At 41.7% G+C, this 15,046-nt stretch overlaps 1 protein-coding gene across 1 annotated transcript; it reads left to right on the plus strand.

Moving 5' to 3' along the window:
* Positions 1-579: 579 nt before the first annotated feature.
* On the plus strand, positions 580-14,807 carry STRA8 (stimulated by retinoic acid 8; the record flags this gene model as incomplete). The annotated part of the gene is made up of 8 exons (XM_083860607.1): positions 580-687; positions 2,406-2,481; positions 3,898-3,982; positions 4,382-4,534; positions 7,470-7,752; positions 8,995-9,071; positions 10,738-10,849; positions 14,423-14,807. The coding sequence occupies 8 exons, from the start codon at positions 580-582 to the stop codon at positions 14,495-14,497; spliced, it is 969 nt and encodes a 322-aa protein (XP_083716733.1). The 3' UTR covers positions 14,498-14,807.
* Between the last annotated feature and the right edge of the window lie 239 nt (positions 14,808-15,046).

Consider the following 15,046-nt stretch of genomic DNA (forward strand, 5'->3'; position numbering starts at 1 on the left):
GCCCGCGGGGCAGCTGCAGTAGGCCCTGCTGGGCCTGGATCTGGCCCTCTCCTGCAAGAGTATGTCCGTCGTCGTTGCCCACACCACTGTGTCACAGTTTATTGGGAAAAAAAAAAAAAAAAGTCAATGTTGTAAAGAAGCCTGTCATTTAGCAACATCGGTGGGAGCAGAGGAGTCTCAGTGCTTTGTGAAGGCAAACCCTTGATATTCCATGGAAATGAAACATAAATCATTATAGGGAAGGGTGCAGGAGATGGGAGGCTGGTTTCAGCTGGGTTGCTGCTTATTGTTAGTGGTGAATTAGGTTTTAGTAAGTACTTAACAGGCAGGTATCTGTCAGGCAAAGAGAATATTTCAAACTCCATGATTTTCTACAGAGAGATAAGCTCTTGTCAGTCAGCCAGTTTTTGTCTATCCACTATTCAGGCTGTGAGATTTCTTTCTTGTCATTTAAATATTTATTCAGTATAAATAAATGTTGCATTGCAGCTTTCAACAGGCACAGCTGGAGATTGTAGGAAGACATATGCCAAAGTGAGTCTCAATCCCCTGAGACACCTGCAAGAGGTAGAACACTGCATGGCAAAGCAGCACTTGCCACAGGCACACCACTGGGTTCCTCTGGCAAGACTCTTCAGCAGCTTGCGGGGAAGAGTTTTATCCCAGTCAGACAACTGTGCCTCAAAGGTGCGCAACAGTGCTTATTTCTCTGCATCATTATAGCACAGGAGTATGTTCAAATTTAACCAGCTTTAGGTTCAGTCTATGAGGATTATCACTGTGTCTTTATGGGTGCCAGGATGTGTGTAATTTCACTGTATGCACCTTTCCTGGATCTCTTTAAAGCTGCCAACTCAGCCTAAGCGAGTTGTCCAGTTTGTAGTTGCTGGGTCATGGGTTTATCATGTGCCTTATCTGTACTTTTCTTACAGACTTTTTGCAGCATTTTTATGGCTTTGCTTTTCTTTTATGATATTTGGAAGCAAACCAAGGGATCCCATGATGAAGATGATGTCACAGCATTTTGTTTTGAAATCAGAACAGTGAGTTTAGGGACAGAAGGAGTTAGAGGGGAAGGAGTAATTAATTCAGCTTTATGAGGTGCACTTTGTCTTCAAGACACTGGAAAAATAAGTTCAGGAATAAAAATAAGCACCAGTACTGTTTCTTGGTCTCTACTAAAGGAAGAAACTATTTAAGTAAAATTGTTTATAAAGGTGAAATTTACTCAAAATACTACTGAAAAGACTGAAATTACCATGTTTAGGGCAGAGGAGTAAACATCAGGAGTATTTTCTCAATTCTGCCACTGATTTGTTTAGTTGCATTGGTTACCTTCAATTTTTCAGTTTGTAACTTGGAAGTAGTAATGATTGTTTAGTAGGAATTGTCCCCCGAATATGCTAAATACCACTTTATGTGGCTTGTGCCTGCTGAGTCCCTTAGCCCTCATGTAATTTGAGGTCAGAGTTCAGTTTGCCATGTTCTGAGGAAGATTCAATCTCACCTGAAGTCAGCACAATCTCAGAAGCCAAGACTAAACAACTACCTCCTTTGCCTGGTCTAAGGGGACTGTGTTCACATGCCAGTTCTTGAAATTGTTTTTCCATAGTGTCTTGTGACTCTTGGGAGACAAGGAAGTTTGATATCTTAAAAAGCCTTACTACAGAAGATTGCTTGTAATCCTAGTGCTTGGTTGCACCACCACACTTGGTGTCTGGCTGAAATGTCCAGTGTGAAAGCTCTACAAGGTAGATGTGGATGGCATCACCACGCACAAAAATCTCAAAATATTTTGGAGATGCATATGTTTAAATGCACTGGCCATGTTTTCAGTTGTGCTTAGTACAGATGATGAAGGAATGATGTGCAGCACTGAAGTTAATCCTGTTAATCCAGACTTTTGCTAGGAGAAGCCTTTGCCATGTTTTTCACTGCTGTAATCCAGATTACAGCAATGTAGAACATGGAAAAGGCTTCTCCTAGCAAAAGTCTCATGGTAAATCATTAGTAAAATCTTATGCCTTAAGTTGGTAGGCATCCAAGACTTCACAGCATGGTATTTCTGGATATGCTCCAAGAAGAGAACGATCCAAACAAGACCATTTGCTGATGAAAAAAGATCAGAGTTAAGTAGCAAATGTCTGTGTGACTGGGTGTTATGTGTATGTATTGCATAATATATACCCAAATATTTACATTCCGTATTGCAGTTTATTATCTTATTAATTCTTTCCCCTTTTCATATGTATAAGGGTAGCTAGTGAAACAACACAGTTGTTTTCACAGAGACATGGAAATTACTGAAGGTAAAAATGAAGGAAAAGCAAAGCAATGAAGGCATGTTAAAACATTAATCTAGTTAGAGCAGAGAACAATCAGTTCTGTTTTCTTCTTATATTTAGTATCAGGTTTTGCATAAGGCTAAGACATCTATCCAGAAGCTGGAGCAAACCTTGTGTTCTTTGCTGAAGATGAAAGGTAACTGTTTGCAAGTATTTGCTTGGACAAAAAGCCTGGACTTGGTTTTTATGTATTTGTTAAATAGAGTCAGAGGTACACAGCCGAGCCCATTAAAGCATTGAAGCCAATTGTGGCTTTAGTTGTAGCAAAAAGTAACAGATAGTGAGAAGTCTGTCAATCCACTGAGCACTGTATCTCAGAAACCTCCCTCTGATCCAGTCTTTCCTACCCCTCCCCAGCCTAGGTGAAGAAAGGAAACAAGCAATTCCTGCTATCCCATGGCAGCAGGCCATTCAGGCTGAGTATCCCAGTAGGCGTGGTGCTGGCATGGGTCCCAAGGCTGGATCCTTGGGCTCCCCCTCGGAGCCTGCAGGAGCTGTGTGCTCCTGGCTGCAGCAGTGTGGCACAGTGCAAGTCACAGCTGTCACCAGCACCCAGCCCTGCCAGAGCTTAAACTGCACAACAGCATGCAGTGGTGTGAAGTAAAAGGATTCCCATGGGTAGGAAATGGAACCCTCTGGTTAAGAGTGTACTCTGATATAAATGGTTAAGAGAGGTGGTACAGTTTTGTTTTCTTTCAGCTTGGCAGGCCATCCTTACGCCCTGCACTGTTACAGCCTGTGACACGTCAGTCACACTGGTCAGCAGGTACTGTCTGCACTTGTGGCAGCTGCTGCTGCGGGGCCTCACACCCCCAAAAACGTGCCTTCTGTATAGTGCTGCTGGCCACTGCCTCTGCTGGCAGCAAGCAGGACTAGGGGCTGATAGGATAGAGGCTTTGGACATATTTTTTTTGTCCCTTCAAGTGTCCAGATTCCTGTCAGCTAGAAGAAAATTTGCTATTCATGTCACCTGCACCTCCAATAATTTGCATCAGTTAGAAGTCTCAGTGCTTAAAATGAACAACCTCATCTGACCCCACATGCTTGGATAACCCATAAAAGCAAGTCACAGGTAGAAAGAATACTTTGACTGAGCAAAATTGAAAGGATCACAAGAAGTGAGGCTGGTTGAGGGAAGTTTGAGGCAAGCTTCCCCTTGTATGTACTTGCATATGTGTAAAATCTGTACTGCTTGTGAATCACAGGTTGGGTGTCAGGGTTTTTCACATACAATTTGTTCATTACAAGGTAATCAAAAAATTACTGTATTGACTAGTGCATGCCCAGAATTTGATTTGCAGGTTGTTTTCACCATCAGTTCTGTAAAATCTATGTTAGGAAGAAGGCATTGATTCTAAGTTCCTCAGTGTTCATAAACTCCCAGTAGTGCTAGGAGAGGCAGATGTTTCTTCTTTCACATAATTTTTGCCTGATGAAAAGCTCTGGCTTGTGAAGAACCCGTTGTTGACAGTATTCTGCTTGGTTGGGGCTGAGGGTGAGAGAGAAGCCAAAAGTGCAATTGATGTGACAATAACCTTTCTGCTGAAAACAGCGAGCTGCAGTCTGGAGGATGGGAGCCCATCCAGCTTGGAGGAAGTCAGGGAGGAGTATGTCAGGAGGCAATTTGGCAGTCACAGGTAAGGGCTTATACCAGTCAAGAAAAGATGATAATATTTTTCACTTGCTTCCATCCCAACATCTCTGAAACTCTTTGTCATTGCTACTGTATTTCCAAGGAGAGGTTTTCATCATGAGGAGAGGACAAAAAGATTTCACCTGGACCACTGTAATCCCATGCAGTGCACAGACATTCTAAGCGTGTTGTTGGTCTCACATCCAGTCAGTGCTTGTATTTTTTTTCTCTTCTATGTAGCTGATATCTGGCAAGGATTTCCCATTGCCTGAAAAGCAAAGGAAGGAGGAAAACACGGCTTGGGAAGAATGGCCCTAGGCTCTGGAGTGACCATGACAAAGGTGTTATTAATCCAGTTATGAAATTATTCATGTGGCTTTTTTTTCCATTGTGTTCTTTCTAGCACTACATCCGCCTCAGAAGACATGAGTGAATGTGACTCTGCCATCTGGTATTTGCTTCAAGAATGTGAAAAACAAACACTGGAAGAATATGGGAAGCCAGAATTGATCCAGTTTTCAGACACTTTATCCCCAGATCTAGTGGAATTTGAACGGTAGGTGCATCCCGCATTACCTTCAGTTTTTTTAACTTGTTTGCATTATCACTGTGAATCCAGGCACTGCCATCCATGCAGCCCTTCTGGAGCCTGCATCTGCCTCACAGTAGCCTTGTGCCAGCAACTTTGGCCCTGCTGTGATGAAGCTGATCACTTCCTAAGTCCCTGCAACTTGCACATGAGTGGACTCTTAGAGTTGTAGCAGTCCCCAGCTTTTCAGGCCTTGGTAAATCCCTGAGGATTTTTCACCCCTTAAGAAGAGGAACATTTCTTTCAAGTGTGTCAGTCCCTGTGTTGCCACACTTTACCACTGTATCCCTGCCACAGAGCTAGATTTTAGGAGGGTAAGAATTGATGCACCAGACAAATTTGCCAAGAGTCTAGCTGTATGTGTTCCAGGGAAGGGCAGGAACCAGAGGTAGGCACATTCTTTTCCTCACAGTGATACTCATCCTTCCTCCAGTGGCTTTGTTATGAGGAGCTTGAACACTGAACTGTTCCAGAAACAGACCCTTAGCTCCTGCCAGCTTGGAGTACTTTTTTTAGTGGGATCAGAGTAGGGTAAGGCTGGGTTCAACCAAAGAAGATCTTGTAGTCCTCAGCCTCTGGGCTGCAGAATAGCAGTTGTCTGGAAGATACCAGAAGGCATTCTGCAACAATGCAAAATTGTTTGCATCACTGGGTAGGGGAAGAACCTAAACACTTCTGTGTTACACTTAGAGCTAGTGGATGTGAGTCTGTAAACCCTTTAAACTGCTACATGCCTGATGCAGGACCTAAAAGTCAAAGACCAGTGTTCTCATGTCAGTTGTCCATGTATTTTATTTGGAAGTCGTAATGGTAAAATTATTGGTTTTTTCCAAAGTTACTGACACCTTAAAAGTGAGTATTATACTCCATGTTCTTCCCCTTCCTGTCAGACAACACTAGGAGGTACATAGAGGTTTTATTCTGCACTTCCAACAGGATAAACGATTGATTGCCAGGATATGAGAAATAGATGCATGTGCAATCTATCCTGTACCATCAAGCAGTCGATTTTACCCTAACCTATCCCACAGTTAACAACATGCAGTGCAGGAGAATCCAGAGCTGCAGCTGGCATCCTCTTCCGTGGCATCACCACTGTAACCAAACACTTCTGCAGTTGCTTCTTCTCTTTTGCTTTGAACTGCTGTGTATTTCTAAAAACCTCTTCGATCACCGGGTTTTTCCTCGAAAGGAGACTGCAGCTGGACCAGCAGATGGCAGCAGCTTTCCGCACCTGCTCCTGCTTTTGCTCCTGTTAGAATTGGAGGTGGCTGTTGTTAAGCTATCATTTAGAAGACCTTGAAATGTGCTGAATCAAGATTTTCAGGATTAGAAAAATCTGCTTCATCAAAGACTGCACGACAGAGCCATAAACACCTGACTTTCATGTTCCTTGCTGACGAGGTAGACCAGGGCCTGTACTGTGTAGACTCTGGCACTTATCCTGTAGTCCTAGGGCAGATTGCATTTGGTTTATAGCTAATTCCTGTCCAAAAAATGACCCTTTATAACAGGCATAAAACGACCAGAACTCTTCAGCAAAGAATACAACACCCTTTTGGTGATCATTTGATCACCTTATTTGGGAAGCATAAGAAATGCTTTGAGCTTCAGCTGGCTGGGGTTTTTTTCCCATGTTAGGTAGCAGGAGATAAATTGGTAGGACTTCACATTGGTAGTACTCTGTCCGATGCAAAATGTGGTTGTCTCCTTCCAGCTGGGAAGGAAACAATTGAGTCATGCTTCAAGCTTAATTTCTTTAGCAGAGCAGTCTAATGGTGGTTCATGTTCTTCTGCTTGGGAAATTCCAGGTCCTTTGTTTGGAGCTGGATATCCAGAAACTTTAGTGAGTGCAATACCTCACATGAGAATGCTTATTCCCCTTCTGGTATTTTGTCTCCTGCAGTCGCGGAAAATACTCCAGAGTGTGGAAACTGGAATTTAAACAGGTTTATGCTTGCCTGCAAAATTATATTTTCAATATTGGTTTGCTGGAACAAATATTTACAAATAAAAAAGAAAAGAATGATCTCTTTTGAGTTACTTTCTCATGCAATATTGTTCCATTAATCAGGAAATATGCTCATTTGGGACATCTTCCAAGGAATCGTTCTGAGCCCAAACATAGTAACAATGACTGCTGTTTATAGAACTCTGGGTTTGTACTCCTTTGATCTTTTCATTTTCATCTGAGACTCTCTAAGCATTTAATTAATGTAAAATAACCTTCAGTGGTGCTTTCTGAAGTAGACATTATTATCCTTGGTTCACTGTGCCACACAGTGCTAACATAAGAAGCAGGCTTGTTCTGAGATTTAGTCACTGGGTTAAAATTATGACCCTTATGTTCCACCACCAGTTTCACTACAGACTGCATAGAAGTCAGTCTTAGGGATGTGTTTCCTTAGATGTAAAATGGAGGAAATGGAGCTCCTATGCTTAAGTCAGAGCATTCAGACCTGAGGTTGTGTCTTTCTGTCTACATGTACAATACTTAATGCATCAGGATATGACCTCAGCCAGGTGTGGTGTAGTGTAGTGTTTCAAGTGTAGTGCGATGCCAGTGAATGTATAAAAAGTGACTTGCAGTGCAAAAGGTTCAGGATACAAAGGCAAGTAACTGAAAATTTATTGAATTCCAGAATGAGGTTTGCCCATGCAACTCTTACAAACTGCAGTGTCTGGAGCTTCTGTTGTGAGGCAGTCCTGCTGAGGCTGGAGCCTGCTTTTTGCAGGTGAAATCTTCAGTGTTGGGCGTCATTCAGTAATTGTATGAAGTCTGGGAGGCAGAGTCAGTGAAGTAGTTACAGATCAGAGCTACCCCCCAGTGTCCAGCTAATTTTCAGTAGATGGCTGCCTTATAGCCTGCTCTTAAGAGATACTCCCTTTCCTTTCCTTCCAGATACCTGTATTTTTATAAGCACACAGTGGACCTGCTGATAGAGCACGGAATTGTTTGCACTGGAGAGGTGCCTCTTCCTGAGGTCTCAACAGCTATTTCCCATCTCTGGCAAGAGCTTTCTGAAGAGAGCAGGGACAGCATCTTGCAGTACTGTAGCCAGAGAGATTTCCTCATGGAACCCAAGGCTGCTTGCCCAGAGCCTGCTTGCACTGAAGGTAGTGTGAGGGACAGCGGAGGTAACAGTGAGGAAGCCAGTGGTTCCTCAGTCTCCACACCAGAGGAAGTAAGTGCTCAGCAACATTTATAGTCTGCCTCTGAAACTCCAAGCCTTCAGATGCTAATTGGTTCTGCAGCTTTTAGTTGCAAACATACAATAGTTGTAACTAAGCTTCCTCAAGATCACTTGAATGCATAAGTGAGTCTTGCAGTAAATGTCTGCACCAAATTTTCCCATGGTAAGATACTGAACAAGCTACAGTAGTGCAGTGGTAGTAATCCTGCTAGTCTCCACTGACTTGTGGAGTTTCTGTGCTTTAATAACAGTCAAATTTGCTCTTACATTGCTCCAGGGACACGGAGCAAGAACAAGAATTATACAGTTACTGTGTTCTACAGACACTCCAAAGAGCACAGATGATCTAAATCCAGAAGGGATACCTAGTTTGCCAAAGACTGCTGTGTTTTGGGTTGGATGGGGTTTTTTTCATCAAAGCACTTGGTAGCAAAGAGAAAGTATTTTCAGACCAGTCCCAGTAGTACAGGGCCAATGACTGCCTGTACCCTGCACCTCTGCAGAGCCAAGTCAGTGACTGAGTAGACCAGGGCATTTATTAATAAGAGATTGATTAAATAACAGCCAGTTCTATAAATGGTTCCTGGAGCACCAATTGCTGAAGTAACTAGCTGCTCAAAGACGTATGTGTAATTTCATTAGCTGTAAGGAAGGGACAGATGTTTACCTTTAGCATACAAGTAAAATGCATTGGCAAGTTCTTTCTGAGTCACAGGACACAACTCATATTGCTCATTTCCTTAGGAATGTTCCCTGTATGGTATTTCTGGCACAGAAAACGTATGAACTGCATTATGAGAGAGTGAACTAATGAGTTTAGTGGTCTGGCACAAGGAGCATCCAAACTCCTTTGTAAAGGAGTTTTGGAGAGATTGGCTGGTACAGCTGAGATCTCCAGCCATAAGCAGCAGTCCACAGTCAAGTCTCTAAAGCACTGATACAATTCATGGTTTTTACTGATTTTTTGGGACATGTAATGTGAAGTCTAATTCCTAGAGTCAAAGCACAGGCTTAAGGGCATAGACTGACCTTGTGTTTCTAGCCATGAAATACAGTTATTCCACATTATTCCTGTCTCCACAAAACCTCTTGGTTTACTCTAATTGTTACCATACCTGTTAAATGTAAAGAAAGAATATCATGCTTTTAAAGACTTCATTATTAAAAATTATGCCCTAGGTAAAACTTTTAGCTGGCTGGATATGCTGATATCTGAGGTGATTTCTCTGATAGGTGATGTTTGAAGATGCATTTGACGTTGCTGCTGGTTTCCTTGACAGAAGCAAGGCTCAGGGAATGTCCAGCCAGAGGTAAATTACAAACTCCCCCCTTTTGGTAGACACGGTACGTTAATAGCCCACTGTTAGTACTCCAAGGCAAGTGCTCTGTGGAGTAAGAAAACATCCCTCTTTAAATAAATGGTCAGAATAGCCTCCAGAAACTGTGCTCCCAATAATACTTTATTTTAAGGGGAAAAAGTAAAATGACTAATGGTCATTTACAGCAGAATCAGTAAGAATCACTTATTAAGAGCAGCCCATCACTTCAGGATAACTAGGGTCCTTCTGATTTTCTTTGCCACTCTGCACAGCTTTCTGTCTTTTCAATTTGCAATACTCATAATGTTTTCTTTTTCTCTCTGTCACTTACCAGGCCTGTGAGGACCAAGATGCATTCCCTGATAAATCAGTTAATCATAAACCGTACTCTCATTTAATGAGACAAAAATGAAAATCTTTCAACATTTTCTCTCTTGTCTTACCCTAATGCAGTCACGCAGAGGTGATAGGTTAAAGTGTGGTTGACCTGAACAGTAACACCAAAGAAACACAGGACCTTTTAAATAATAACACCTCTTTCCTCTTCAGTTCAGATGAGTTACATAGAAGAGAACACGTCAGATACAAAGCCGGCACTGCCTTTGATTTTTTCCCAATAGACCAAAGAAAGAAAAGTGTTGTTTTCCTCAAGAGGAAAATCACATTAGGATTCATCTTTTATGTATTCTTTCTACTTAGTCTTTGTCAGGATTGTTTCTCTTTGCACATAATGTTTTGAATCTGTGGGGTTTTAATCCCCTTTTCTACTTACTTTTCAACATTAAGAGTGCTCTTTAATGAGAATCTCTTCCTTTTACCACCATTGCAGGTTTTACTTCCAGAAGAGAATAAATTAAAATAAGGTTGTTTTGGCTGATGATCAGAATATATTTGAATAGATGAAAAAGCTTAACAAATATTTATTTAACAAATAACATTTATTAGCTCACAATTTCCATTTGCTTAAAAAAAAAATTAGGTATTCCTTAATACTGCAAAATATTACTATAATCTTTAAAGTCTGTTTTAGGTCCCAAATCAGTTTGGTATTTCAATAGTCAACATTTATTGTTTTCTCTTTCTTGCCTATTGTTCTGCACTTTGTAATTCTGGACAGAGGTGTGATGGCAGAACCTTTTTAAATCCCAGGAAGAATACAGAGGTGAGGTCCAGAATGAAAAGCTTAGCTTTGTGCAACAGTTACATGAGAATAAACCTGCCAGTTATAACCAACACATCATTTCATGACCACAGGTTACTGCATTCACTCCAAAACTTTACAGGAGAAGTCAAAGCTGTTCCTCTGAGCAACCTTACCAAAATCACTCCCAAATAACCATTGTTGCTGTCTGTTTTAATGGATATTTATTTTTCCCCAAAGCAGTGTTACTATGTTGTAATGTATCAGCAGATCTTGTTGGGACACCAGTTTCTTGTATTTCTGTTCTCTGTTCTTACATATCTACCTTGCATTTGGCAAGCAGTATCTCATCAATACATCCATCACAACTCCTCCCTGTCTTGCTTGGCTATTGTCTTTAATATCAGAACCATCTTAAAAGTATTTATTTTTTTAAATTTATAAGTAAAATATGGAGGAGAGAAAATAAGGAAAACAGAACAAAAAATTAAATACAGTATCTGATTCCATTTTCAGTTCAGCATTTGCAAGCTCCACTTCTGAAAATCCAGAGGATCATCAGAGACTCTATCTGCAGGTCACTGACTTCCTAAAACACCTCTTCTTCACTAATACACAGTTTTGCCAGGTAAGCCTTGCCAAAGAATTGCTTATAGAAGGAGCAATGTATTTCAGGACCAATGTCAGAAAGGGATTTTTGTATTCAATGCTTCTGATCATATTTTCCAGAATGATTACAAATAAGAACTCAGGGTTCATTTTAGATGCATCATTCCAAAAGGCCAGTAGGATTGCCTTTGTAAGAGGTTGAGTGTGAGTGAACATTGCTTTGAATATTATGCAAAATGGCAAATGACATGAAGAATTTTTTATTATTATTATTATTATTTGCATTAAATTTCCTTGTGGAAAAGCTTGGGTGATCTCCTATGAGCAGATAAAGCTCACTTTCCAGTTCTCCATCAACCCCCAGCTGCTTCACTCTGAGCTCATTTAGAACCACCTTCTGCTTGTCTGGGTGCCAGGCTCCCTGCCCTGAGCCCTCCACTGGCAGGCCCTAGAAGCAGGACATTTGTGTTCTTGAAAGAGCTGATGAAAAGTTCCTGAGCTTCCCCTTAACTTCAGCCTACTCTTGCAGGTTTGCTGAGCCAGAAGTCTTTGCGTTTGCATTGTTTTTCCTCCCCTTCTTGTCTCCCTGCCATGGAGGTGGCTCAGAGCTTGCACGTGGGTGAAGGACTGAAAGGGCTCCTCAGGCAGAGCGTGCTTGTTTTGGTTCAGAGTCAGTGGTACCTCCACAGTAGCCATTGGTTTGCTGGTTTATATTTCCTAGCTCCTTCCTGGTCTTTGGTACTTGAGCAGATGCCCCTTTGACTGAAAATAGAAGGTTTGTGATGAGGGGTAGTTGCAACAGAAAACAAAGCAGAAACTAGAGTTGCACCACTATCTGAATCTATCACAGAGAGACTGCTGTGTGCCATTTGGTTCCCCCATCCTGGAGACAGTAGCACTAGAGAAGGAGCAGGGAACGGCAGCAAGCACAGAAGCACAGGAAAAGTCATTGAATAGAAACTGTTAAGAGTAGGACTTTTCTACAAAAAAATGACTGAGGGGTACTGCAAGACCATTTTATTTGTACGTGGTGTGGATTTGGTACATGGAATGATTACTCATTGTATCTAACACCAGAAGAACTATAAAGCACTAAATAAAATGAACAAACAACATATTAAAAATATTTGCATGTACAAATTGCCACATTTAGACTCCAGGGTCATCAATCCATAGGCAATTATTAAATCTGAAGGTCCACATTCAATTCCCAGTGCAGGTGGGTCTCACAGCACAGTTTTCTATAATGTACAGGCATTGATTGTAAAACAAAGTACAATGTGTGCCCAATTCTTGCACTTTTTTCTAAACTTCCCCTGCTGACTGTTATCAGAGACCAGACACTGATACACAGCCCTTTGTGTGTCTGTGGATAGCTATGTTCTGTGTAAGAGCAGAGCTCTTCTTGTGTTTAAGTTAATTACTATGAACTCAGCAGGCCTAGAAAAGAAATAAAAGCTTTAGGCAAGATATTGCATTTTCTTGTTTTAGATTTCTTTTGTGAGTGTCATGCCTGGCATGGTCTCATCTTGTCCTTCTGCTTGGGGCTGCCTTGTTTTATGTGAGCTCAAGTCCATCTCACAGCTCCCAGATGAGGTGGTATGGGAAGAGATAGTGTCTCTTTCAAGGTTTAAAGAGGCACATTAAAATAAGACTCAGAGAATGGGAGTGATGGGAAGACAAGCAGCAAAAGAGCCCAAAGTAGTGCAAATTGGCAGTTGACTGTACTGTGTGAATCCAAAAGGAAATAAAAAGCTGCATAGGCTTCTTTTAGATAGGAATTTCTAGGTATCTGTGATAAGACAATAAAAAGGGAGTTTGAGCAGAAATCATCTAGATATTATCAGGCTAGATAATATGAGGGTCACAGTCTGTTTTGGTTTAGAGTGCAGAACAGTACATCTAGACAGTACTGCCAAGAGGCAAAAAAGGAGAAAAAAGAAAATATGACTGACAAGATATTTTTTGTTTTGAGAGCAGAAATTCGGATCCATCTCAAAGCAAACAGATTGAGACAGTTATGAAAGTGGTTGCAGAGCAGGGATAGAAGATGTTCCAGTAGCTTGAAACACACCAACTCAGGCAGCAGCAGAGAGATCAGTATAGGCTACTCACCTTACCCCAGAAATTGGGCTACTCAGAGCATCAGAGACTCCTGGACTTGACAGGGAAAGGAACCTATCCTGCTTACCTTATGGGTATGACTGAACCTCTGCAGACTGTTCCACTTCCCTTGATGTGGGACCTGTGCTGGCACTATGCTAGCACAGGAGTTTGGGCAGTGCTGGCATAAATTATCTCAAGGATAAAACAGTGTCCCAGTACACTGTGCATACACCTTGTAGAAGATACAGAGGTGGGTAGCAAGTACAGTAAGTACTAAGGTAAGGCATGTGATGTGCACCCCACTGAAATACAAAAGGCAGCCCATGGTCTGCTTTCATCTGCAGAGCTGATGAGGTGACGGATTTTATTGCTGTCATTCATGCCACTGCCATGTCCTGACATTTCTGGTTAACTGTCCAGGTACGAACTACAGCTACTGCTGTTGGATTGTGGATGGTGACTGTTTCACAGTCACAGAGCTACTGAGCACAGCTCCTCTTGGGCTGCTGCCCTGGCTCTCAAGGCTGCCGAGGGCATGCACCCCACTGGAATAAAAAGCTTCAGAAAGACTCACACAAGAGGAGGGGGGAAATAATTTGGACAAGGAAAGGGAGAGTTCTTAAAAGGGCAGGGACCCCAAAATGAGAACAGGAGCATGCTTCTACAGTATATGATAGAGAAATATTTCTGAGCATGAGATTAGTTAAGCAATCTTGTAATTTTTCAAGAGTTGTTGTCCTAAGGTCACATCATGAGAAGCTTAGCAGCACAGGCAATAAAGAGTTATTTTAGACTGTGATCCAAAGGTTTTACCTAAATGAAACTCAGTGTTTTTTGTTTTTTTTTTTCTAAATAGTACTGAGCACCTTTGTGTCATCAAAGGCACACTTTCTTTTAAAATTATGGATTTTAGATGAGTCACTTGACAAGAAAATAGTATTTAGTGCTCCTTAAGCTATACATTTTTAAACAGCACTTATTTTTAAAAGCAGTATTTCACTGAAGAGTCTTTCATCAATGCAGAAGGTGAACTAGATGGACTGCAGGCATGAACACTTTTATCTTCCAGACTTTGATTTCTCAAGAGCCACTTGTTCTCTGTAAACTGGTGAAAGAGAAGACTATTTTCTTCTGTTGCTAAAAGTGGAGCAAAGCCTGAAGTTGGTAGAAGTTAAGGCCTCAAAGAAGCTCTCATACCTTCAGAGCCTGTTATGTGACATACTTGCTACCACAGTAACAGCTGTCTAGATGATGTAAATAGACACAGGGTGGAATCCTGTGATTTTAGAAGGAAATTGGCAGAAAATTTGAGCCATTCTTCATCAGGCACCTCAGGAACTCATCATGTGCTGGTGGGTGAATCAGAGAGGAGGGAGGGCTCATGCTGCATTTACTGGTACATCAGCTCTTGACCAACTCATGTATATTTGAAATTCAATGAACTCCTCTGGTTTTTAATCCTGCTTGACTTTGGGGGGGCTTTCAGGAAGAAGATCTTCACTATGATCATGAGACCGTGATGCTGCGGTGCACTGAGACCTTTGATGATGAAGATTTCTAAACAGTATCTCCGCTATTGTTTTGCCCAGCACTGCCAGGTACACCAGGCACGTGAGGAGGCTTCACCCCTTTCAGTGAGCCACCTCCCTAAGCAGAGTGTGGAGACACTGTGTTGAAGTGGTTTTGTTACCATTGACTTCTCCTTCCCTCATTAGTACTTCTTGATGTATCAGTTGAGTAATTTATACTTTTTAAAGGTTTTAAAGGTCTTAGCTATGTATTAATAAATGTTTTTATCCATTGCTATTTAATGTTTAGCCTTGCTTCACAAAGAAACTGAGGCATGTACAGTTAAGTGACCGTGCCTAGCATAAGGTGTGTGAAGAGCAGCAGGGAGGCCAGATCAGAGGCAGTCTGCACGCTCCCACAGGATGCAGGTCTCAAACTGCAACCTGCAAAAGTCACCTCCTGCCAGTGATTACTTTTTTGATGCATTTTTTAATCTTGAGCTGACAAGGAAAGAAGGATTTCCTCACAGACTGGGATGAGGCTCTTCTATCTCTTTATGAGGACAGCAGCAGTGAGCACCCACTCCCCAGTCACCCAGAAA

This window comes from Zosterops lateralis (assembly GCF_965231275.1).
Source record: "Zosterops lateralis genome assembly, chromosome: 4".
Taxonomy (NCBI): domain Eukaryota; kingdom Metazoa; phylum Chordata; class Aves; order Passeriformes; family Zosteropidae; genus Zosterops; species Zosterops lateralis.